This window comes from Neofelis nebulosa, chromosome 17, assembly GCF_028018385.1.
Source record: "Neofelis nebulosa isolate mNeoNeb1 chromosome 17, mNeoNeb1.pri, whole genome shotgun sequence".
NCBI lineage: Eukaryota > Metazoa > Chordata > Mammalia > Carnivora > Felidae > Neofelis > Neofelis nebulosa.
The window spans coordinates 34,556,493-34,579,529 of NC_080798.1; the positions used below are offsets into that span (position 1 = coordinate 34,556,493).

General features: G+C 43.2%; 2 protein-coding genes across 4 annotated transcripts in view; both read left to right on the plus strand.

Moving 5' to 3' along the window:
- RSPRY1 (ring finger and SPRY domain containing 1) overlaps window positions 1–9,842 on the plus strand; it is a 45,775-nt gene extending 35,933 nt beyond the window's left edge. For both annotated transcript variants that reach the window (XM_058709207.1, XM_058709206.1), the window contains exons 13-15: window positions 90–242; window positions 4,996–5,100; window positions 8,265–9,842. In XM_058709207.1, the coding sequence (XP_058565190.1) occupies window positions 90–242; window positions 4,996–5,100; window positions 8,265–8,361 (355 nt within the window). In that variant the 3' untranslated portion in view covers window positions 8,362–9,842. The remainder of the gene's footprint in view (window positions 1–89; window positions 243–4,995; window positions 5,101–8,264) is intronic.
- A 4,860-nt stretch (window positions 9,843–14,702) lies between these two features.
- Window positions 14,703–22,053, plus strand: ARL2BP (ADP ribosylation factor like GTPase 2 binding protein). Of its 2 annotated transcripts, none has more exons than XM_058706179.1 (6): window positions 14,703–15,054; window positions 15,743–15,804; window positions 18,493–18,599; window positions 21,016–21,101; window positions 21,314–21,410; window positions 21,931–22,053. In XM_058706179.1, the coding sequence occupies exons 1-6, from the start codon at window positions 15,017–15,019 to the stop codon at window positions 22,003–22,005; spliced, it is 465 nt and encodes a 154-aa protein (XP_058562162.1). In that variant the 5' UTR covers window positions 14,703–15,016; the 3' UTR covers window positions 22,006–22,053. The 2 variants fall into 2 exon arrangements, with proteins under 2 accessions (XP_058562162.1, XP_058562161.1); XM_058706178.1 differs by having other exon boundaries at window positions 14,706–15,054; window positions 21,857–22,053.
- Window positions 22,054–23,037: the final 984 nt, after the last annotated feature.

The following is a 23,037-nucleotide window of genomic DNA, read 5'->3' on the forward strand; positions in this document are numbered from 1 at the left end:
GGGGATAATGTCTAAAAGCCACTTCCATGTATGAGCTTTACTTTGTTTTCATGAATTCTGTTGACCTCTGTACTCCTTTTCACTTGTAGATCTGGATTTTTTGCTGCAGCTAGTTTCATGTCATATCAACAATGTGAGTTCAATTTTGGAGCGAAACCATTCAAATATCCACCATCTATGAAATTTAGCACTTTTAATGACTACGCCTTCCTCACAGCTGAAGAGAAAATCATTTTGCCAAGGTAAGGAATCTGCTTAGACTACCTGTAGACTTTCACGTGCATCTCATAAGAAGCTGAAACAGTTCCTGAAAGACTTTTTACAAATAATTTTGAAGACCTGAATAAAATGGATGACCTCCTAGGAAATATAAATTACTCAAACAAATCCTGGAAGAGATATAAACTAACCAGTTATTATTACAAAATTAATTGAAATGAAGTAAGAGATATGTCCCCCAAAACACACCAGACCTGGGTGATTTCACAGGAGATTTCCACCACATTTTTTTTTTAATGTTTTTATTTATTTTTGGAGATGGAGACAGAGTACGAGTGGGGGAGGGGCAGAGAGAAAAGGAGACACAGAATCCGAAGCAGGCTCCAGGTTCTGAGCTGTCGGCACAGAACCCGGCACAGGGCTCAAACTCATGAACTTCGAGATCGTGACCTGAGCGGAAGTCGGACACTTAACTGACTGAGCCACTCAGGCACCCTTCACCACATTTTTAAATAAAAGATAACTATTTAAATATCACTATTTAAAATGTTTCAGAACCAGAAAGAAAGAGCACTTCCAAATAATTTTTATGAGCTAAATAATATCGGTATAAAAACCAGGCAATATAACACATGCACAAACACACAAAAAAACTGCAAACTAACTTTACCTGAATGTCAATGAAAAATCTTAAACATTAGGAAATCAAGTACATTTTTTAGCAGATATGCTTTTAACTTTGGAGTTTGTTGAAACATACTTCTCTCTCTCTCTCTCTCTCTCTCTTTTTTTTTTTTTAACATTTCTTTATTTTTGAGAGACAGAGAGCATGAAGCAGGGGACGGGCAGAAAGAGAGGGAGACACAGAATCTGAAGCAGGCTCCAGGCTCTAAGCTGTCAGCACAGAGCCTGATGCAGGGCTCGAACCCATGAGGCATGAGATTATGACCTGAGCCAAAGTTGAACGCTCAACCGACTGAGCCAACCAGGCGCTCCAGAAACATACTGTTGCACTACCAGCACTGTTCTACAGCCATTAGGACAGTGAATGCCATCTTGCATAAAATTCCACAGCCCTTCTTTGCCGAAAAGTGTGATAGACATTAGTTATCTCCTTGGAAGAGTATCTGCTTTTCTTTCTTATGAGATGAACGTGGTCTGTTCCTTAAGCTGAGAAAGACTCAAGCTGCTTCCTGGTAATGATCTGAACTTGAAGCTTGTTTCACAATATGAACCAAAGCTTATCATTTTTTAACAGAGCAGTTTTCTAGATCCCTGTGGGGAAGGGGATTCTTGCCACACGTATTATATCAATGACAGAGATCACACTGGCCATGGTGCGGTCAGTGTTGAGCTGTCATGCCCCGGAAGGTATATGTAACATAATGTTATAATCCTAGCTCCTGTTTTGGCTCAAAAAGCAGGTCTATAAACAGCCCTTCTGGGCCATGCTTCACCTTGGACGTAGTGTCTCAAGCCTGAAGAGCGGCTCAACAATTTGCAAACGAACCAGAAAAGGTCACAGAGTGACCCAGCAGCATTGCCTGCTATGGCAGAACCTCCGTAATATCACAAGAACAGAAGGGCCCCTTACATACCAGCTCAGGGACCTGAGGTTCGTTCCTAGAACTTCCCTTCAACTTGTGTTGGTGCCTGACAGAGATTATGAACTTTAAATTCCTCTTGAATTTAGTGAAAGTCTGAAGTAATACCTCTCTTGCCTGTTCATACCTCATTCCTTTTTAATTTAGCCTGTCTCACTGGAAGCGGCCCATCACTAAGCCTGCCTTGTGACGTATACCCTGAAAAGTGAGGGCAGGCTCCAGGAGTTCCCCTGGAGGCTGGCCTTAGTTAAAACAGCAACAGCATTTAGAGGACCACCCCCTGCAGAATTAAGCTTTGTGAAAGTCAGATGGCAATAGGTGCCAGCTGTTCAAAAGTCTCCTTTTACGGGCAGCTTCCAAGTACTCAGTACCCTGTCAGGTCAGCACCCAGATGCAGCCTACCTTGAGTAAGAGCAGAGTTCCAGGTTAGGGCATCTTACGTTGCACTGTCTCTGACAGTGACACCAACACGGGAGTTGCTGGAGGCTCATTGAGTGGCGTCCTCCATGGCACAGAAGCCTGCCACTGTCTTTCACCTCTTTAACATCTCAGTTGCACCTCATTGTGGCATTAGGTGTGAATGTGCCTGAGACCATTTCCTATGCTGTTAATATTTTCAGCCTGTGTTCCAAAAGCTTATATTCGGCTTGTGTTTGTTTATTCACTGGAATATATTCCTTTCTGGCTTCATGGTAGGAGATCATGGCCCTGTTGCTATCTGGGATTTTGTAAATTGCTCTATATACTCTCTGTATATACTCTCTGTCTCTAATTCTCATTCATTTATTCACTCTTTTTTTTTTTTTCCTCTTTCTTAACCTTTTTATTATTTGGAAACTTCAAATACACACAAAAGAAAAACAGACTATATGGTGAACCTAGTCACAGACAGGGTTGGAGGGGAACTACTGTCTTCCTTTGTCTGAGCTCCGTTGTCATTCCAGGTTCCCTGGCCATAATCCTAGAGGTTCTTTGACACCTTACTTTCCACCATTCCTACATCCTACTCAGAAAATACTGTGGGCTGTGCCTTCGGAATATATCCCACATGCAACTACAGCTTGTCACCCTCACTCCTGCTACCATCGTCCAAGCTGCCTTTTTTTTTTTCTCCCCCTTTAGCTAGTCTCCCTGTTCCTACCTAGACCCCCTTCAGTCTATTCAACACAGCCTCCAGAATGATTTTGTTACAACTTAAATCAGATCATGCCCTTCTCTGCTCACAAGACTCTAGTAGCTTCTCGTTTCACTTAAGATAAAAGCTTAAATCCTTACAGTGACCTTCCAGGCTCTACATGATTTGTCCCCTTCCTTCCTTTATTACTTCTCTGACTTTACCTCCTACTTACCCCCTCCCACTTGTTCATGCTCCTTCTTCAGCCACCCTGGCCTCCTTGCTGCTCCTGAAACATACCAGATCTATTATAGCCTCAGGGCCTTTGCACTTGCTGTTCTTGCTGCTAGAATGGGCCAGTGTGTGTTTTCCAACACCACCAAGCAATTAACTCAATTCTGACACTGCCTGACTGGAGACAGTCAGTGTCAGGTCCCACAAGTTAAGGTCTCATTCCTACAAGGCTGCCCTCTACCCCGACTTTAAATGCCAGTCGCAAGTTCAGGTTTCTATATTTGCTTCTGGCTGACTGGCTGTAAATTGAGGGTCCCCATGATCCCCCTCATCAGGTTTGATTAACCTGCTAGAGTGGCTCACAGAACTTAGGAAAGTAGTTTCTTTCCTAGACTGACTACCAGTTTATTATAAAAGGATTTAATCCAGGGACAGGTGGAAGCAGTGCAGAGGACAGGCATGTGGGAAGCGGCCTCCATGACCTGTGAGTGTACCATCTCCCCAAACCTCCACATGTTCACCAACCTTGAAGATTTTCAAACGGTCCCCTTAGGGGTTTCTCTGGTGGCTTCATTACAGAGGCATAATTGATGAGAACATTGGTCATTAGTGAGTACCTTCAATCTCCAGCCCCTCTGCCCCCCCTGGGAGGTGAGGGGAGGAATGAAAGTTCCAGCTCACTGATTACAATGTTGGTTCCCCTGGCAGCCAGCCCCAAACTTAGGTTACCTAGGGGCTTGTCAAAGCTGCCTAATTAACATAACAAAAGACATCTATTGCTCTCATCTCTTAGAGAATTACCAGGATTTTAGGACCTCTGTGCCAGGAACCCAGATGAAGACCAAATATGTATTTATTATAAATCGTAATATCACAAATGGTGTCTCTCCAGATATCCACAAGACTCAATCCCTCGCTCCCTTCATATCTTAAATGTCACCTTAGTGAGATCTTCCTTGGCTGTCATATTTAAAATTGTACCTCCCTGCTTCTATACACACTGCCTTTACTCTTCTCCCTGCCTTATTTTTCTTCATACTGCTCATCAGCGCTTAAAATTGTATATATTTTACTTTTTTTACCTGGTTTCTTTCTGTCTCCCTTCACTGGAGTGTAAGCTCTCTGAAGGCAGGCATATATGTTTTTAGTCCTCTCTTCACTGCTGAGTCTCCAGGCTCAGGACAGTGTCTGTCACTTGGTAAGGCCTGAAGTGAATAGAATGAATGTTTCATGTTTCTCTTGCCCCCTGGCTGTCAGGGCTGCACTTTTAGCAAAGCAGTTCTGCCTGTCCACTTTTCCATTTCAAACTGAGTGGAAGTGTCATGCAAGGATTCTAACCTGAGGTGTGTGGACTTCCAGAAGAGTCTGTGCTGGCCTATCACAAGCACCTGAGACTGTGTAGAAACTTGTGTGTGTGCATTTTTCGTGGAAAAGACTCCGCTGCTTTTCTTCAGACTCTCAGAGCTCTGTGACTCAAAGGTGAAAATTTGCTGGTAAAACAAAGAGTACTAGTCTGAGAACCAAAAGGTTGGCATTTGATTCCTGAATCTGTTTCCCATGTGTTGACCTTATGCAGATCACTTCCATGAACTGTTTCTTTGCCTATAAAATGGGATTGATCACATCTGTGTCATTCTCTACTGTAGAAAATCACTGTCAGGTTGAAATGAGATGCGTGTGTGCAAACCTTCCTGAACAAAGCTTAAGGAGTGCGTAGCATACTTCACACGGACAGAGCATTTTCACAGCATTTCATATGCATCACTGCTCATAGACCCATTGATTTGTTGACCAAATAAGTTGTAAACTACACTTTCTACTCAGGCACCGGCGTCTTGCTCTGTTGAAGCAAGTCAGCATCCGGGAAAACTGCTGCTCCCTGTGTTGTGACGAAGTAGCAGACACACAGTTGAAGCCATGTGGACACAGGTAAGAGGGTTTGCTCATTTCTTCTTTTTTGTATTACATTAGGCAATCATCCTATTCTTGAATTGCTTTAATGGTTATCAGAGAGGAAGAAATTTTCCTCTGTCCAGGGTTCTTCTAACTGGACTAAGAATTAAATATATATGATACAGATTAACAGGAGAGAATCAAATGTAGTTACGTGCACATGGGGAATCCACACAGACATGAAATTCCAAAGACAGGCAAAATGAGGTATGCGTGTCGTCCTCAGTTAAGGAAGGGGGTAGGGGTCTGGGGGTAAAAAGGGAAGGAGAGCCCTTAGCAGGAAGCAGAGGGGATGTTTGGAAAACAAAGGTTGCCCCGTTGTGCAGATATGTTTCTTAGGTAAAGAGGAATCTCTTATTAATAACTCTCTTCCTGGTAACAGGTCCTCTATTTAAATTCTTTTTAGGCAGTTGCAGGGAGGTCAAAGTTTCTTCCTGAGTCTTTTGGACCTTGATTGTTTTCAGCTCAGAATAATCTGTGTGTCTTTGCAGCCCGTCTTGGGCTGTCTACCCTTGTACCCCACACAATGTTACCAGTTCCATAGCTGTTCTTTAAGGTTTATTATATACAAAGTGGGCTGAGAAATTCAAGTTTGCCAGACAGTTCATGGCTGTCTTCCAGAAAGTACCTGAAATAGAAGAAGCTGTTTGATGGAAGGCCTCTGTTTTTATCTTGTTTACTCAGTACTATATTTTAATACAGTTTTACAAAATGTAAAAGGCCTAATACTACTTATGATCCTCTTGGGAAATCCCTTTTAGCTTTATTTTTAGGGCCTCCTCATTTACTAGCTACTTAACCCTCTAACCATTGAGAAGGCAGCACCTCCCTCCCATGTAGCCAAGTTGAACTAGAAGGCAGCCTGGATCCTGTAGAACAGTGTCTAAACATCAGCAAGAGCAGCAAGTATGATGTCCCCAAGAAGGCCTCCCAACCGAATTTGGAAGCAGAAAGAGATGGGGCACCTGGGTGGCTCAGTCGGTTAGGCCCTGCATTGGGCTCCACGCTGGGCACAGAGTCTACTTAAATAAATTTTAGAAAGGAAACAGAAAGAGGAGCTGGGCGGCGGGCTGGCCCTGACCTGGCCCAGGCATGTGTGCTGACTGTGGGTGAGCAGTGCCCGGGCCAGTCTTCCAGGCCAGCTCCCTGTAACTCAGCACATCCTCTCTCCTGCCCTGCTCTTATTTTTGACAGAGCTTTAGCCACCAGAGCTCCTGACGGTCCAGCGTCTGAGTGATGGACCCCAATTGTCACCTCCAGGTGTGGCTTAGTCTAGGCCCTTCACTCTACCTTGCCAGCTTTTGCAGTGGGTTGTTATCTAATTGGCTGATAAGGGAGGTGCATGCTGTGTATCTTATGTCACTGCTCACTGTACCAGTTTCTCTTCGAAAAGAAAGGCACGGTGACTCCAGCGTAGCTGTTTCCTTGGTATCGACTCTGCAGCCTAGAATTCTCCGTTTGAGCACCTTTGAAGGTTTTAGTGATTAGGGCCTCACAGGCAGATGCAAAGTTTAAAGGATGGATATCTCGATACCCCTTTTGATCTTTGTTTGTGGGAGGATGTTAAAATCCCAAAGAGCAGTATCTGGTCTTAACTCGTCTTCGCGCTCTCTGGCCTTCTCAGTGGGTTTGCTCACAATGAGCACTTGTAAATGAGGGCTGAAATCTAAAAACTTAGAACCAGGTATCTTAGCCTCCGTAATAGATATGTACAAAACAGGATTGGAAGAGGAAATGTAAAGAGTTATAAGAAAAGTTAGCTCAACTTTCAGCAGCAACAACAATTTTAAAGGGTTAAGAAAGGAAATCCGGATAAACTGAATGTCGTGAGCTGACCCTGGGAAGAAATGGACAACCTAGGCATTTCTATTACCGTAGAAGAAAATTGAAATGATTATCAAAGGTATATTTGCCCTCCATTCCCTCTGCCCCAAGCACTAAGCCCAGATGGTTTCACTGATAATTCTTTCAAACCTTGAGGGACTGGATAGATTCTATTTAAACCTCTCCAGGCCAGGAGCACCCAGCTGGCTCACTCAGTGGAGCATGCAACTCTTGATCTCGGGATTGTGAGTTCGTGCCCCACTTTGGGTATAGAGATTACTTAAACAAGTACATAAAAAAAATAAACAAGGGCTGTCTAAGAATACGTACCAAGAAATATGTGGTGCCTATGAGAAGAAAACTTTTAAACTACTAAAGAATGCAAGATAAGATTTGAATAAATGGGTCTGTTCTTGGATAGGAAGTCCTGTTGGTGTTTTAAAGGTGACACTTTTCTCTAAACCGTAAGTTTAATCTGGGTTAACTTTTTTTTTTCTTCTGAAAATAGAAATGCTAGTTTAAAAGCTTGCTTGTGTGCTGGGACACCTGGGTGGCTCAGTCGGTTAAGCATCCGACTCTTGATTTCAGCTCAGGTCACGATCTCACGATTCATGCATTGGAGCCCCGTGTCAGACTCCACACTGTCAGCGTGGAGCCTGCTTGGGATTCTCTCTCTCCCTCTCTGCCCCTTCTCTGCTTGCCAGCTCACTCTCTTAAAATAAATTAAAAACTTTAATTAAAAAAAATAAGTAAAAACTTCCATGCTATAAATAAGACAAGAAAATTCTGAAAGAGAAGAGTTACAGAGGGGACCAAACTACCTACCACATCTTAAGATATATTAAAATAAATGCTAATAGTTTGCTCCCCATATATAAAAAGAATGGCAGACCTGTGGAGAACAGAATAGAAACCCAGAAATAGAACTAACCACAAGTGAAAATTTCACATATAAAGGCCTCGTGTCAAATCTGCAGTGCAAGATGGACTGTTTGATATTGGGATAAGTGGCTGTCTGGGAAACAAAGCATGTCGTGTTTCGACCTACCATACACGTCTGTAAGCTTTTTTCGTGTACATACAGACTTGGTGGAAGAATATACTTGAACTTTTTACTTACTCCTCACAAGAGGATGAGGGAGGATCAGAAATGAGAGGGAGACTTGTTTGTTCATATATTTGCTTCGTTTTTTAACCACGTGTAATGATTACCCTTTCAATTAGCCAGCTTGTTAATATTTTAGACTGAGTTGGCACATTGTCAGTTTGACCTCCTGAAGCATTAACCTAACTGGCACTTGTATCTTTCTCCTTAGTGACCTGTGCATGGATTGTGCCTTGCAACTGGAGACCTGCCCGTTGTGTCGCAAAGAAATAGTGTCTAGAGTCAGACAGATTTCTCATATTTCATGACACATGTGAAGAGGCATCATGGACTTATTTCTACTCAATTCCAGCCAATGTTGAAGAGAAAAAACAAAGAAAAAAAAAAAAACATCTCTAATCAGTTGTGCGCACATTGAAACTTATAGCCATGGCCAGATTTTATGCTAAAAATGGTAGTTTGTCAAAGACAAAATTCTCTTAGAATCTAACCCAACTTGCCAGCCCTGAGAAATTCCTTTTAAGGCCAAGGAAAGCTGAGTGCTAACAGCTAGGCCTGTGGTACTTCCACGGAACACGCTAGGAGACAGTGCCCTCCCAAGTGCTGAAACCACACCGGAATTCTCCCATGTTGGGTTCATGTGAATGTCTAACAGGATGTTTTCTCTCCTATTCTAAAGTTTTTATTTGGGGCAGAAGTCATCATGGAGAAGTAAATGGCAGCGGTTCTGGGTTAAGCATAACTTCCAACCGGTCAGAGAGGCCCCGGTGTGTTAAGCGTGGATATTGCCCTGCAAAACTTGAATCTATAAACCAGAACCACACAGGTCAATACTACAAGCAACATGGAGGGCCCGAAAGAAGGTGCACAGACTGTGGAGAAAACCCAATTTTTGATATTTCCGTGATTCCAAAGAACATTGTAGTTTTTTTTTTTAACTGCAGAAAACTGGTGTATTTTCACATTCATGGTGTTTCTATCCAGTTTCAGTATCCGCATTTTGTGAGGAAAAAATGTTTTAACAATGCGGGAGGAATTCTTAAATTAATTGCAATGTTAGACTGGAGAAAATTTGGTATTTAGGGTATTTTTAAGGTACCATCAAATCAGGTTTTTTTGTTTTTTGTTAAAAATTTTTTTTAATCAGTATTGTTTCTGGAAGTAATATACTTTGAAACTCTTGAACTAACAGTCTCAAAAACTCTTAGAGGACAGTCTGAGAGCACGTATTCCTGTTGTTTTAAATAAATACCTGTTTTTGAATAGTATATTCAATCATGGATTGCTGACTATGTCTTCATCAAAAGTGTTAATCCCTCTCAGGGTCTCTGGTGAAGACCTTCAAGAGTTTGGTTTTTTCTCCCAGAAAATTGGAAGGTAGAATTGTAAATTCATAGAACTTATTTTATAATGGTGTACCTCAGCAGCTGCCTTTCAATTTATGCCAAGTCCTTACTGAGTTTATACTTGAATAGTAAATACGTCTTCTGAGTTTTACAGTGTCTTAAACTCAATGCACATCTTTCTTTCCTCCTTTCCTACCCTTTCTTGTTTGTAATTCATTAAACTGTCCTATTATAGAGATGATTTCCTTCCTGGCCGTACTTGTTGGGGTGCTGGATTTTTTCCATGTCTTTAGTCTTCCATAAATTCAAATATATATATATGTTTATATATATATATATATATATATATATATATATATATATATATATTCTCTTCTTTAGCTTGTGGTGAATACAGTAATTTGCATTGAAGAAATAAAACATTTGTTGCCTTTTTTGAGTAAGATTTCACAACTTTCATTGGTGCCTGCTGCCAAGGTCCCAAGACCTCATCCTCTCCGATTTCAGGGCTACTTTCCAGGGCAGGAGAGAATCAAGTATTAGATTTTAAGAAGCAAAGGTAATCACTTACTCATCCCACAGATCTTTATTGAGCACATAATATGTTCTGGGTACTGTGCCTAAGTGGTATACAAAACAGATCTATTCATGGAGCTGCTGGTAGTGGGGAGAAGACAATATATTTGTTTGTTAATGCCTTACAAGATTAGGGTGCTATGAGAGAATGAGGGGGATTTAATTTAGATGGGTGGGAGGGGCAGAAGAAACCTCCTTGAGGAAGTAATATTAGTAAAAACTCCCTTTTTTAAAATTTTTTTTTTAATGGTTATTTATTTTTGACAGAGACAGAATGCGAGTGGGTTAGGGGCAGAGAGAGAGGGAGACACAGAAGCAGAAGCAGGCTCCAGGTTCTGAGCTGTCAGTACAGAGCTTGACGTGGGGCTCGAATTCACGAGCTGTGAGATCATGACCTGAGCCGAAGTCGGACGCTCAACCGACTGAGCCACCCAGGCGCCCCAAAACTCCCAAGGAAAAAGTAGGACATGGCCAGGCAGAGAGACTGAGTGAGGACAAGCTTCCAGGACTATGTAGCTATGGGAGCACAGCATTACAGGTGAAGGCCTAACGAAGGAGAAAAGGAGCTCAGCCTCAGGATCTGATGGACGACCCCTGTAGCTAACAAGGGGGTAGAATAGTATGCTCCCATGTTGGAGAGGTGAGGAGATTGCTCATGAAGCCATGTTAAACATTTAGTATTTTATCCCAAGTTCAATAGAAAGCGAAAGAGTTTAAGCTTTGTTAAAGTGCTTTGTTAAATCATTTTAAAAGACAGCTCTGGCATCTATGTGGAGAATGGAAAAGAGGTGTGGGGTGGGGGTACAAGACAGGACAAGCAAAATATGGAACTAGTAAGACCAGTAGAGGGACTTTGAAGTCCAGCAGAGAGGTGAAGGTGGTCTATAAATTTAGTGGAGATAAAGTAGACAGAATTAATAGGTAATCTGTCACAAATCAAAGGAATGCAAAATTCTACCCTTGAATTTTGTTCCTAAGATGGTCTATTCCAATTCTTCACTGCTAGACCATATGACAAAAGGACTTCAATATTGATAAAGGTATTCAGGATGGAAGCAAAGTTATAATCTTGGAGCTGCTTCAAAGGGAAAGACCACATAGAAAAAAAACTAGGGAACAGCAAGCAATGTGGAAGAGAATAAACAGCTTTATATTCTGCACTGCATGTAAACATTTTAAGAGAAATTGAAAGCTAGGCTGGGGCAGGGAGGGGGATTAAGTAATGGCATTTTTCCAATGATTCATTGGGGTAATGCTACTAGGGTTCCAGCCAAAAAAAAAAGGTTTTAGTGAATTGCCATCTTTTTGGAATGAGATTGATAAAGCAAAGTAAATTTGGTGCCATTTGCACACCAGGAAACAGGATTCAATCACAGAAATCAATTTCGTTTGCAGAAAACAACTTTTGCATGAATTTCAAACATCTTGAATATGTATCCATGAAACAAACTATCCAACTAAGATCAGCTCTTTCCAAGATTGTCCATTATTCACTTAAAACCATTTTTAATGTCAGGGCGCCTGGGTGGCTTAGTCCGACTCTTGATTTCAGTTCAGATCATGATCTTGCAGTGGTGAGATCAAGCCCTGTGTTGGGTTCCGTGCTGAGCACGGAGCCTGCTTAAGATATTCTCTCTCTCTCTCTCTCTCTCTCTCTCTCCCCCTCTCTCTCCCTCCCTCCCTCCCTCTGCCCCTCTCCCCTGCTCATGCTCGCTCTCTAAAATAAAACAACTTTTTAAATGTATTTATTTGAGAGAGAGAGAGAGAGAGAGAGAGAAGGAACAAGGGGGGAGGGGCAGAGAGAGAGAGACCAAGAATCTCAAGCAGGAGTGTTTATTTTTGAGAAAGAGAGTGAGCAGGGGAGGGGCAGAGAGAGAGACAGAATCTGAAGCAGGCTCCAGGCTCTGAGCTGTCAGCACAGAGCCCAACGCAGGGCTCAAACTCACAAACTACAAGGTGATGCCCTGAGCTGAAGTCAGACACTTAACCGACTGAGCACCCCAGACCCAAGCGCCCCTAAAATAAAATAATTTTTAATGCTAACCCACAAAGGATTTAAGAAATGACTATTAATGAAAAATATTTAATATATTTAATTTTTCATTTTTTTTCTTTAAAGGCCACTTCTGTTTTCAGCAGAAAAACTTCACATTCTGATTTCCAGGAGTATTTGACAACTCAGGAATTGGAGCTATTTATAGCATGATGGTTAAAACATGCCCTTGGGTGTGAGCTTGGACCCAGTTCCAGCTCGTTTAGCCTTTCTTTCTTTTTTTTAATTTACATCCAAGTTAGTTAGCATATAGTGCAACGATGATTTCAGGGGTAGATTCCTTAATGCCCCTTACCCATTTAGCCCATCCCCCCTCCCACAACCCCTCCACTAACCCTCTGTTCTCCATATTTAAGAGTCTCTTATGTTTTGTCCCCCTCCCTGTTTTTATATTACTTTTGTTTCCCTTCACTTATGTTCATCTGTTCTGTGTCTTGAAGTCCTCATATGAGTGAAGTCATGTGATACTTGTCTTTCTCTAATTTCGCTTAGCCTTTCTTAATCTCTAAAATGAAGATTATAATACCTCACAGGAATTGTGGGGTGTTGTTATTGTTGTTGTTTTCTCCTAGAGTTTCAAGTATTTCAAAAAGAGACAATGTATTTATAAATTCTTAGCACGGGGTGCCTGCGTGGTTCAGTTGGTTGAGCCTCCAACTCTTATTTCAGCTCTGATCATGCATGATCTCAAGATTCATGGGATTGAGCCCTGAGTCGGGCTCTACACTGAGAATGCAGAGCCTGCTTGGGATTCTCAATCTCTTTCTCTCTCTCCCCCTCTTCGCTCACGTGCATGCTCTCTCTCTCAAAATAAATATTTAAAAAAATGTTTAGCACAGTAACTAGCACATGCCTGAGTATATGGGTACCTATTATTATCTTTATGCCCATTTGTTCTTAAGGCCAGACATGATGAAGTGGATTAAAAATAGCCACAAATTCTTTGATAGCCCTCTCATCTACAAATGAAGTTTATGCCCCTCCCCTAAAACCTGGGTGGATTCTGTGTCTGTTTGACCAATAGAACTCATTGGAAGTGATACTGTGCCAGTTCCCAGTCCTTAAGTGACTGGTAGCTTCCACTTCCTGTCTCTTGATATATTTGCCCTTAGCCCCAGCAACCATGGTGTGAGAAAACCCACGCAGCTCCGGGAAGACTTACATGGAAAGAAACTGAGGACCCCCTCCCCTCCAACCACCAGCCACTGGCCAACATCCACAGCTGAGCCCCCAGACAAGAGTCAACAGTTATTTGCCAGCCATGTGAGTGAGCATGTCAGAAGAGGCTCCTCTAGCCCCATTCCAGCTGCCCCAACTGATGACAAGTAGGACAGAGACTAGCTGTCACTAACAAGTCTTGCCCAAATTGAAGATTAGTGGGCACAATAATTGTTTTCAGCTACTCAATTTTCGGATGCAGTAGATAATAACCAGCAACAGATGAAATCACAAAGTTTTCTCATCTACTCTGATTCCATATATGGTTTAGAAGTAAGAAAAGGGTGGGCAAGTTCCTTTAGTCCAGAAGAAATAGTTTATAGAGAAAATAGGTCATGAGGAAATTTGCTGAGTTTGCTTTGAGCTGTAAAATGGGTACTTGACTTAAACATAACTCAGTCCAGGTAATCAGCAAACCTTTACAGATACCTGTCCTCTACTTGGTGCTGAATATATATATATATATATATATATATATATATATATATAGTATAGATATAGATATATAGATAGTATATATCTCTGAGAACTGATCTCACCCTGGATACAACTATGTCTTGGTAACCATTTTTAGTTCCAGACCCCACCGATATCTATTTTATGTCCATTCAAAATGTCCATTCAGGCTGGCCATCTGACTCTCAGATCAAACCTAAGTCAGACCTTAAACCACTCTAGACAGGTAACACACATTTGGCCCAAAAGTATAATGCAACTGAACAGCCATGCCTAGTGATCCAATAAAGAGAAATCAGCTCTAGGGAATCCTTTTGCAAAATCTGGCAGTTTGGGAGGGGAGTTTTTCTGAAAGTTATCCGATTTCTGGTTGCGTTGTCCAAAGCGAGTGTCAACTTTTATCTTGCCCAACTAGCCAAGAAACTAATAAGTGCCGGATAATGTTTATGATGTGTGTGTGTGTGTGTATGTGACAGAGAGAGAGAGAGAGAGAGAGAGAGAGAGAGAGAGAATACTGTATGATGTAAGTTACGTCTACTTGCAGTGGGGCTTTCCTCCCATGAAAAGGAGTAACTATCTTGAGAGCCCCAACAGGCATCTGGCAATCAGGCAGACCAGAGGTCTGCATTATCCGATTCAAAAGCTGAGGGACTGGTTCTCAAGAAGTCTGCAGTTCATAGTGCTCTTACAACCCTCTTTAAACTATTTAATCTTCTTAAATCCTGTAATTTACCGACAAGTTGCAAGTGAGAAAACTGAGGCTCTTAACTTCGATTCCTTCCTCCTTAAAATGGGGGCGATGTGAGACTTAACCCCACACCGCGAGAGAACACCCAGTAACCCCTAGGCTTGCCTCTTGAAGCCCAAGGAGCTTCCCCTCGCGTCTCTCTATCCCTTTCCTGGCTTCCTCTCCCTATCTTTGCCCCGCCCCCGGCGTCGAGCAGCGCGCGCCTGTGATTGGCTCTTGGGAGCCACGAGGCAGCGGATGGGGTTGTGGTGGCCATGGTGACGGGAGGCGGGGCACGGCGGTTGTGGGTAACTGACGCCTGTACTTCACGGTGGCTGCGGCGCGCGTGGAGAGGCCTGGCCCCGCGTGGGGCCGAGCCGGCGCGAGGCTGCCGCCGGTGAGCCTGAAGCACGGGCCACGCACGCAGGGCCCAATCTTTTGGGCCGTGAGCGGCCGCGGCGTTGGCGGCGAGACCTCCCAGATGCCGGTTGGGGCTCTTAGGAGCGGAGCGCAGGCTGGGCCCGGGCCGCGGGCGGGATAAGAGTCCGACGGGCCTGCTCGCCCCGCGCGTGGATGCGGCGGCGGCGATGGACGCCCTAGAGGAAGAGAGCTTCGCCCTGTCCTTGTGAGTGACGCCGTCGGGCCGGGGAGGCCTCGGCTTCCGCCCTGGGGAACGGGTGTCCTCGAGGGGTGGAGTGGGGGTGAGGGACCCCCAAGGCTCCTCCCTAGTTCCCGCTGTTGATTGTGCGACCTCCGGGTTCAAGCCCTGAGGACGGGAGTGCGGGGCGAGTGTCTCGCGATGATCAACGCCTCCATCACAATTCCCCCGGCTTTGACCCTGGTTTGAGCTGCCAAGGTCCGACCACGGGTCAGAGGACCCTCCACCACCTCCACCTCCAGGGACTTCCAATCCAATTGTCCCCTGGCCAGTATCTCGCTCGCGCCAGTTTCACGCTCACAAGCCGATAGCTGGGGGGTGATAGCGAAGATGCGGTGAGTAAACCCGAAGGAAATACATAAATACGAGGAGCCTTAAGATGTGCCATGTGAGCCTTTGCTCCCTTTATATGTCCCTTTTGTAGTTCTTTGTGTCATAACAGGTTTTCTGAAAATGGAGCCCTTGAACCCTAATGTCACAACAATACGTTTTCTTCGGAATTGCTACAGTAGACAATAATCATTCTTAATTGTTGAAGTTGGGTGATGGGAAGTTCATTTTTCTGCCCTCTTTTGCACCTGTGTGAAAGTGTCTCTAATACAGTTGTTTAAAGTGAATTATTTGAAACAGCCCCTAATCCAGGTATATTTTTCAGCTCTTCCGCCTCCGATGCAGAATTTGATGCTGTGGTTGGATATTTAGAGGACATTATCATGGGTAAGCTTCCTTACCACAGTCTCACCTGTGCTCTCTTTAGTTCTTAGACCTTTGCAGCTTGGAGGGTTAATTTTGAGAGAAAACAGCAAGCTGCATATAATTTTTAATGTAGCACAGACTCATGTTAAGTGAGATTAAGTGGTTTTAGAGGCAAACGTTCTCCTTGTTTTAACAAGTAATAATCATACTCAGGTCTTATAAGGCAGCTATCCAGGTAGTGGGGCCCTAGACGTTATGGACCTCTTGGCAAAACTTCAGGAGCGACTTATTTCAAAGAATAAGAGGAATTCCATTTTTTTTTGGTTTTGAGTTTTAACATTTTTGTGCCATAAACCACAGCATAGTGCCATAATCATAGCGCGCGTGTCCGTGAAGAAAATAAAATGCCATACTTCCGCTGGTTCTGTATTTTCCTGGGTTCTGAGTTCCTATTCGTGCATTCATTTTTTGGTGTGCACAGACCTGCTAAGTAACGAGCAGTAACAGGCACCCGAGGTTTAAGACAAATGTATGGGAAGGGGAAACAGAAAATTTTTGTCTGAGTTTTCTGAGAATTAGGCGAAAAAGAAACCTTTACTGTGGTGGTGCTAGTGACGTTTCTTAGTCTAGTTTAGTCTGAAAATCACTGACCCACACGTTTGTCATCTTCAGGTCCCAAGAAAGTTAATGCCCTTAATGCCTAAATACAGGTGTTTCACCATTAAGCCCTTGTCCTGTGTGGAGGTGAAGATTTCTGGGGAATACTGAGGAATACCTTGAATTCTTTTGTCTTTTGCTTACCCTGTATGCCATGGGAAAATGAGCCTTTTTTGACCTCAGGGTGTTTACCCTAAAGTCTAGGTCATTTGTGAAGCTTTCCCTTTATTTTTAGAAGTAATTATTGTATGCACTTGTTAAAATTCCCTGTTCTCTCAAGTTCAGGTGTTTGCTATAAGCCAGTCTTTCTACCAACCCTCCTCTGAATTCCACCTGGCAATCCTATGCGATGGGTACTAGGATCATTCTCATTTTCTAGTTGACAAAACCGGGGCTTAGAGAAACTGAGAAATGTGCCCAAGGTCACACAATTGACGTGGCCGAGCTAGGATCAGAGCCCGTGTACTTGATCACTACACTGTTCCCACCACAGCTTCTGAAATCCTATTCAAGTAAGAGATCCATTTCATTCCGTTGTGGAAAAGGAATGTGATGGAGTTCCCAGGCCACCCTGTATGGGTGTGTTTAAAATGGACTCAACGATGGTGGTAATGGTTGTACAACAATGGGAATGTACATAGTGCCACCAAACCACACTTAGGGGCGCCTGGGTGGTCTGACTCTTGATTTCAGCTCAGGACATGGTCTCACAGTCGGGGGCTCCCCACTGGGCATGAAGCCTGCTTGGGGTTCTCTCTCTCCCTCTGCACCCCCCTCCCCCACCTCCGTGCTCTCTCAAAAATAAGTGAATTCATGGGAATGCAAACTGGTACAGCCACTCTGGAAAACAGTGTGGAGGTTCCTCAAAAGGTTAAAAATAGAACTACCCTACGACCCAGCAATTGCACTACTAGGTATTTATCCAGGGGATACAGGTGTGCTGTTTCAAAGGGACACATGCACCCCAATGTTTATAGCAGCACTGTCGACAATAGCCAAAGTATGGAAAGAGCCCAAATGTCCATAGACAGATTGAATGGATAAAGATGTGGTATATAGAGACAATGGAGTATTACTCGGCAATCAAAAAGAATGAAATCTTGCCATTTGCAACTATATTGATGGCCTAGAGGGTATTATGCTAAAAGCAAAGTTAGAGAAAGACAGATATCATGTGACTTCACTCATATGTGGCATTTAAGATACAAAACAGATGAACATAAGAGACGGGAAGCAAAAATAATATAAAAACAGGGAGGGGGACAAAACCTAAGAGACTCTTAAATACAGAGAACAAACTGAGGGTTGCTGGAGGGGTTGTGGGTGGGGGGATGGGCTAAATGGGTAAGGGGCGTTAAGGAAGACACTTGTTGGGATGAGAACGGGGTGTTATACACAGGGGATGAATCACTGGAATCTACTTCGGAAATCATTATGGCTCTATATGCTAACTTTTGGATGTAAGTAAGATAAATAGTAAAATAAAATAATGTGTTTCAAACTATCAGGAACCACAGAGGTATGAGAGTAAGGATGTAGCTAAACTCTTAATAGAAGGCTTCACCTCCCCTGCCTTTCCTCGAAGACTCATTGATGTGGAATACTAAATACAGGACTTAGAAAAATGTGATATTATGACTCTTGGTTTTTTAGCATACTGCATTTGATATGTTTCTTAAACTTTATGTGACATGTTAGAAGGGCTTGCAACAAAAAAATAATGAATTTAATGTTAGGTGTATTTTACCACTATTTTTAAAATATTAATAAAAAGACTGGGTTTTAAAAATATTAATATTTTTAAATTATGAAAATATTTTTAAATTTAAATATTTTAAATCACTATTTTTAAAATATTAATATTTATTAATCAAAAGACTGGGCTACTTGAACATCGGCGTCCTATTGAACACTTCCCTAAAACACTGTTAGCTTTCCCTCTCCTAGAGACTGACCATTAGGAAGCAGTTCTGCTGACATAGAATTTGGCCTATTTATAAATTAATGGTTTTTAATCTCTGTTGAAAAGAATAAAATTTTTCTGTTGTTCAGATGACGAGTTCCAGTTATTACAGAGGAATTTCATGGACAAGTACTACCAGGAGTTTGAAGACACAGAAGAGAATAAACTCACCTACACACCTATTTTTAATGAATATGTAAGTGGTTTTCTGTTTCTTTCCCCAGAGATTAGAATTTCTTTAAAATGTGAATTCAGAATCCATATATGTTGACATTTCGGGCACCTAGGTGGCTCCGTCAGTTAAGTGTCCAACTTCGCTCGGGTCATGATCTCATGGCTTGTGGGTTTGAGCCCCACGTGGGGCTTTTTACTGACAGCTCAGAGCCTAGCACCTGCTTCGGATTCTGTGTCTCCCCCTCTCTCTGCCCCTCACTCGCTTGTGTCTTTCTCTGTATAAAAAAAATAAGAAACATTTAAAAATTTTTTTTAAGATGTTGACATTTGGAGGACTTCAGGAGCTGCTACCAGTAACTGCCAGGAATTGTAGTTAGAATCTCCCATTGCTGGGGCGCCTGGGTGGCTCAGTCGGTTGAGCATCCAACTTCGGCTCAGGTCATGATCTCACAGTCTGTGGGTTTGAGCCCTGCGTCGGGCTCTGTGCTGACTGCTCAGAGCCTGGAGCCTGTTTCAGATTCTGTGTCTCCCTCTTTTTCTGACCCTCCCCGTTCATGCTCTCTCTCTCTCTCTCGGTCTCAAAAATAAATAAATGTTAAAAAAAAAAAAATTTTTTTTTTTTTAAATAAAAAAAAAAAGAATCCCCCATTACTTTCTTCTGTAGTTCTTGAGGGTGTTTGATGATTTTTGTCCAGCTCCTATTTTTATTTCTTTCTTTTGAGGGAAGGAGAGAGAGTGAACAGGGAAGGGACAAAGGGAGTCCCAAGCAGGCTCCACACTGTCGACTGTGAGATCATGACCTGAGCCAAAATCAAGAATGGATTCTTAACTGACTGAGCCACCCAGGGGCTCCTCCAGCGTCTGTTTTAGAAAATGCTTGGCTTGATCAAAATCCCGTTTTCAGTTACAATATATGGGTTCGCTAAACCTTGCATTCATATACTCTGTGTGTATGTATATATATGTGTGTGTGTGTATATATATATATATATATATATATATATAATACCATATGTATATTGTATTCATATACAATATATTGACCTTTTGACTTGCACACAACACAGTTAAACAACATGGGGACTAGGGGTGCCCACACCTGCACAATTGAAAATCCACGTATAAGGGCCCCTGGGTGGCTCAGTCAGTTAAGCATCTGACTTCAGCTCAGGTCATGATCTCACAGTTAACAGGTTTGAGCCCTGCGTCAGTCTGTGTGCTGACAGCTCAGAGCCTGGAGCCTGCTTTGGATTCTGTCTCCCTTTCTGTCTGCCCCTACCCCGCTCACACTCTGTCTCTCTTAGTCTCTCAAAAATGAATAAACGTTAACGTTACAAACAAAAAAAAATTAAAAAAAACAAAACCTGTGTATAACCTTTGACTCCTGAAAAACATAACTACTAATAGCCTATTGTTGACTGGAAGCCTTACCGATAATGGAGATAGTTGATAAACACGTATTTTATATAGATACTCTGTACTACTGTATCCTTACAATAAAGGGAGCTAAGGAAAATGTTACTTAAATCATAAAGAAGAGAACATACATTTATGGTATTGTGCTGTACTTATCAATACAAATAAGTGGAACCGTGCAGTTCAAACACTTACTGTTCAAGTGACATCTGCATTTTTTTTTTTTTTTCTACTGTGTAATCTAATCAGGTGCACATGACCGTTAGGTAGAAGCGAAAACCAAGGCTAGATCCCCAGGAGTTTCAACTCTGGACCCTTGGGCCTTCCCATTGTGCTGAGGCCTCCAGTAGCCTCCTAGAACTGTAAGTCTCATCTGAGAAGAGGTTTGAGCCTCGAGAACTTTCTTAACCTTAGAAGCATGGCATACCTGATGGTTTCCCCAAGTCAAGCCTCAGCTTACAATGAGGAACCTGTGATTACCTCCAATAGTATGCTTCTTTATATATTCCTTTTTAAACGTTTTTTTAAATGTTTATTTTTGAGAGAGGGAGGACCCAGAACCCCAAGCAGGCTCTGAGCTGTCAGAACAGAGCCCGACACGGGGTCCAAAGACACAAACTGCGAGATCATGACCTGAGCCGAAGTCAGACGCTTAACCAACCAGGGGCACCTGTACGCTCTTTTTGCACTGATTCCATCTCCCCAAGAAAAAAGGCCCCGCTTCGTTCCTTACTTCCTGCCGTGGGGGGTGGGAGCCCTGCTGTTCACGGTCTCTGCCTACATTAGCGCGTTCATCTTGTCACAGGGCAATTACCTGCAGATGCCTCTCTCCCGTGATGTGCCAGGGCACATGCTCACTGAGGACAGGAGCTGTATTTTGGTTCTCTTTAGTATCCCCTGTGCTCAACATGGAGCTTGGCACATAAAATAGGCCCTCAGGAAATGTTTGCGAACGCTGGAGGCCAGGCTTTCTGAAAAGCCGCCTTGTTTTCCTAAAACCAAGATCCTGTCCACTCTTACAGATTTCTTTGGTAGAAAAGTACATTGAAGAACAGCTCCTGGAACGGATTCCTGGATTTAACATGGCAGCTTTCACGACAACTTTGCAGTGAGTTGAACTTGACTCTGCATTTTTGCCTGTTTTCCCTTTCTCCTTTACTCTGAAAAAAGACCTTTTTTTGTCATTGCTTGATCATGAAGGTTTACAGCCCTTGGCGGTTAGGTCCTGGGTGGGCAGGCCCTTAAAATCTGCAAATGGAATCTTGAAGGGACAGAATCTGTTCCAGTCTTCCATGAAACAGCCATCCTTTTCTTTTGCAGGCATCATAAAGATGAAGTGGCTGGTGACATATTTGACATGCTGCTCACGTTCACAGATTTTCTGGCTTTTAAGGAAATGTTTCTGGACTACAGAGCAGTAAGTCCCTCTTGCCTGTGTCATTAGCCACATGGAACCATTGAGATAGTTCCAGATAGTTCCTAGTAGACCAGCTGCCATGTTTCTCCCCATGACTGGCCAATATCAGTCTGGCAGCTAGCAAGGTGTCCAGAGTGAGCAGCTGCCTTCTGGGCAGGACCCAGGTTCCTCTTAAAGTAATCCCTAAATAATCAGAGGGACAAAACCAAAAAGCAGGTCTAACTGCCTTGCCTTTCTTATAAGGCAGACTCTTAATAGGAAAAAGAGGTATTTTTCAGTGAAGAGAGGTATACTTTTTATGAGTGACCGGGCCAGTGCTGAACAAGAATGTAAAATAACCCCCTTCCACCCTCCCTCCCCCTGTGCCATAGGCAGGGTTTGGAGCTAGGAAAGGACTCGTGTTTTTTCCCTCTTCCTTGCCGCTTGGGATTCTTTTTCTCATGCAGGAAAAAGAAGGCCGGGGACTGGATTTAAGCAGTGGTTTAGTGGTGACTTCATTGTGTAAATCATCCCGTGCCAGCTTCCCAGAATGATCTGCGACACTAGGCCCTGCCACCAGGCAGAGATATCTTCCTGGACGTCGCCAGCCCCATAGACTGGAAGAGGCTTTGGCTATGTGACAGAATACATCTTGGAAAGACGGGCTCTGTTCCACAACTCGTTGCTGACGTTAAGTATTGATGGGTCAGAAGACAGTCCATCTGACCCTCCTAGGCCCCTAAAGCACCTTGTGTTCAGTAATCCTAGCACTCCTCCCCAAGTAGACCCCTCTCTCAGGCCTGAGTCAGGCTCCTCTGGAGCAAGCCTGAGGCCAGCATCCCCCCCGGGGACCCCATCCCCAGCATAAACGTTGGTAGGTCAGCAGCATTTGGAAGAACCCACCAGCTCCACCCCTCTTTGGCCCCGCCTGTCCATCGGGCTTTTTGTGTGCTAACAGCTTCCTGTATGCATCAGTTTCAGTCCTGCAGCCTCAGAGGGGTTTCTACCCATGTGGGAACATTTCTCTAGGCTGTTCCTCAAGACAGCTGCCCTCTGCAGCAGCTCCCATCCCAGCTGGTCCTGGCTGTAGGAATAACCGAGAGATGCCCCTTACCTGAAGCTACCTGTGAAAATCACTTCCTTGTCTTACAGTCGGCAGTCCCTGCATCACTCTGTCTTCTGCTGGTCCTGATGTAGTCTGTTTCTAGAATTCTTTTAAGCATTTATAGATAACTATTTTTATAGATGAATACTCAGGCTAACCTAGTGGCTATAATCTTGGAGCTTCCATGATTACCCACTTAAAGATCAAAGTATTATATACTGTGTGCTTTTTAGCTATTAGTGCTATGAAAGCAAAGATGCTTTCTACATTGGTGTACCTAGTTTACTGGGCACCAGTGAGTGTGTGCTTATGCTGGAAGTAGGCTAAAAGGACTCCCTTTCTTACAGCATGTTAAGTGTTCGTACAGGTTTGCTAAAACCCCTTCTGTATAAATCAGTTTGTTAGGTTTTCTGTTGGAGTTGGGACTCTGCAGTTCCTTCCTGTCCAGATCTCCCTACCAAGGCGGTGTTCCGCTGGGTTGGCTCAGCACGAGTAGGAGAGTGCAAACAGCTTCACTAGTCATATGTATGCCTTGATTTAGCA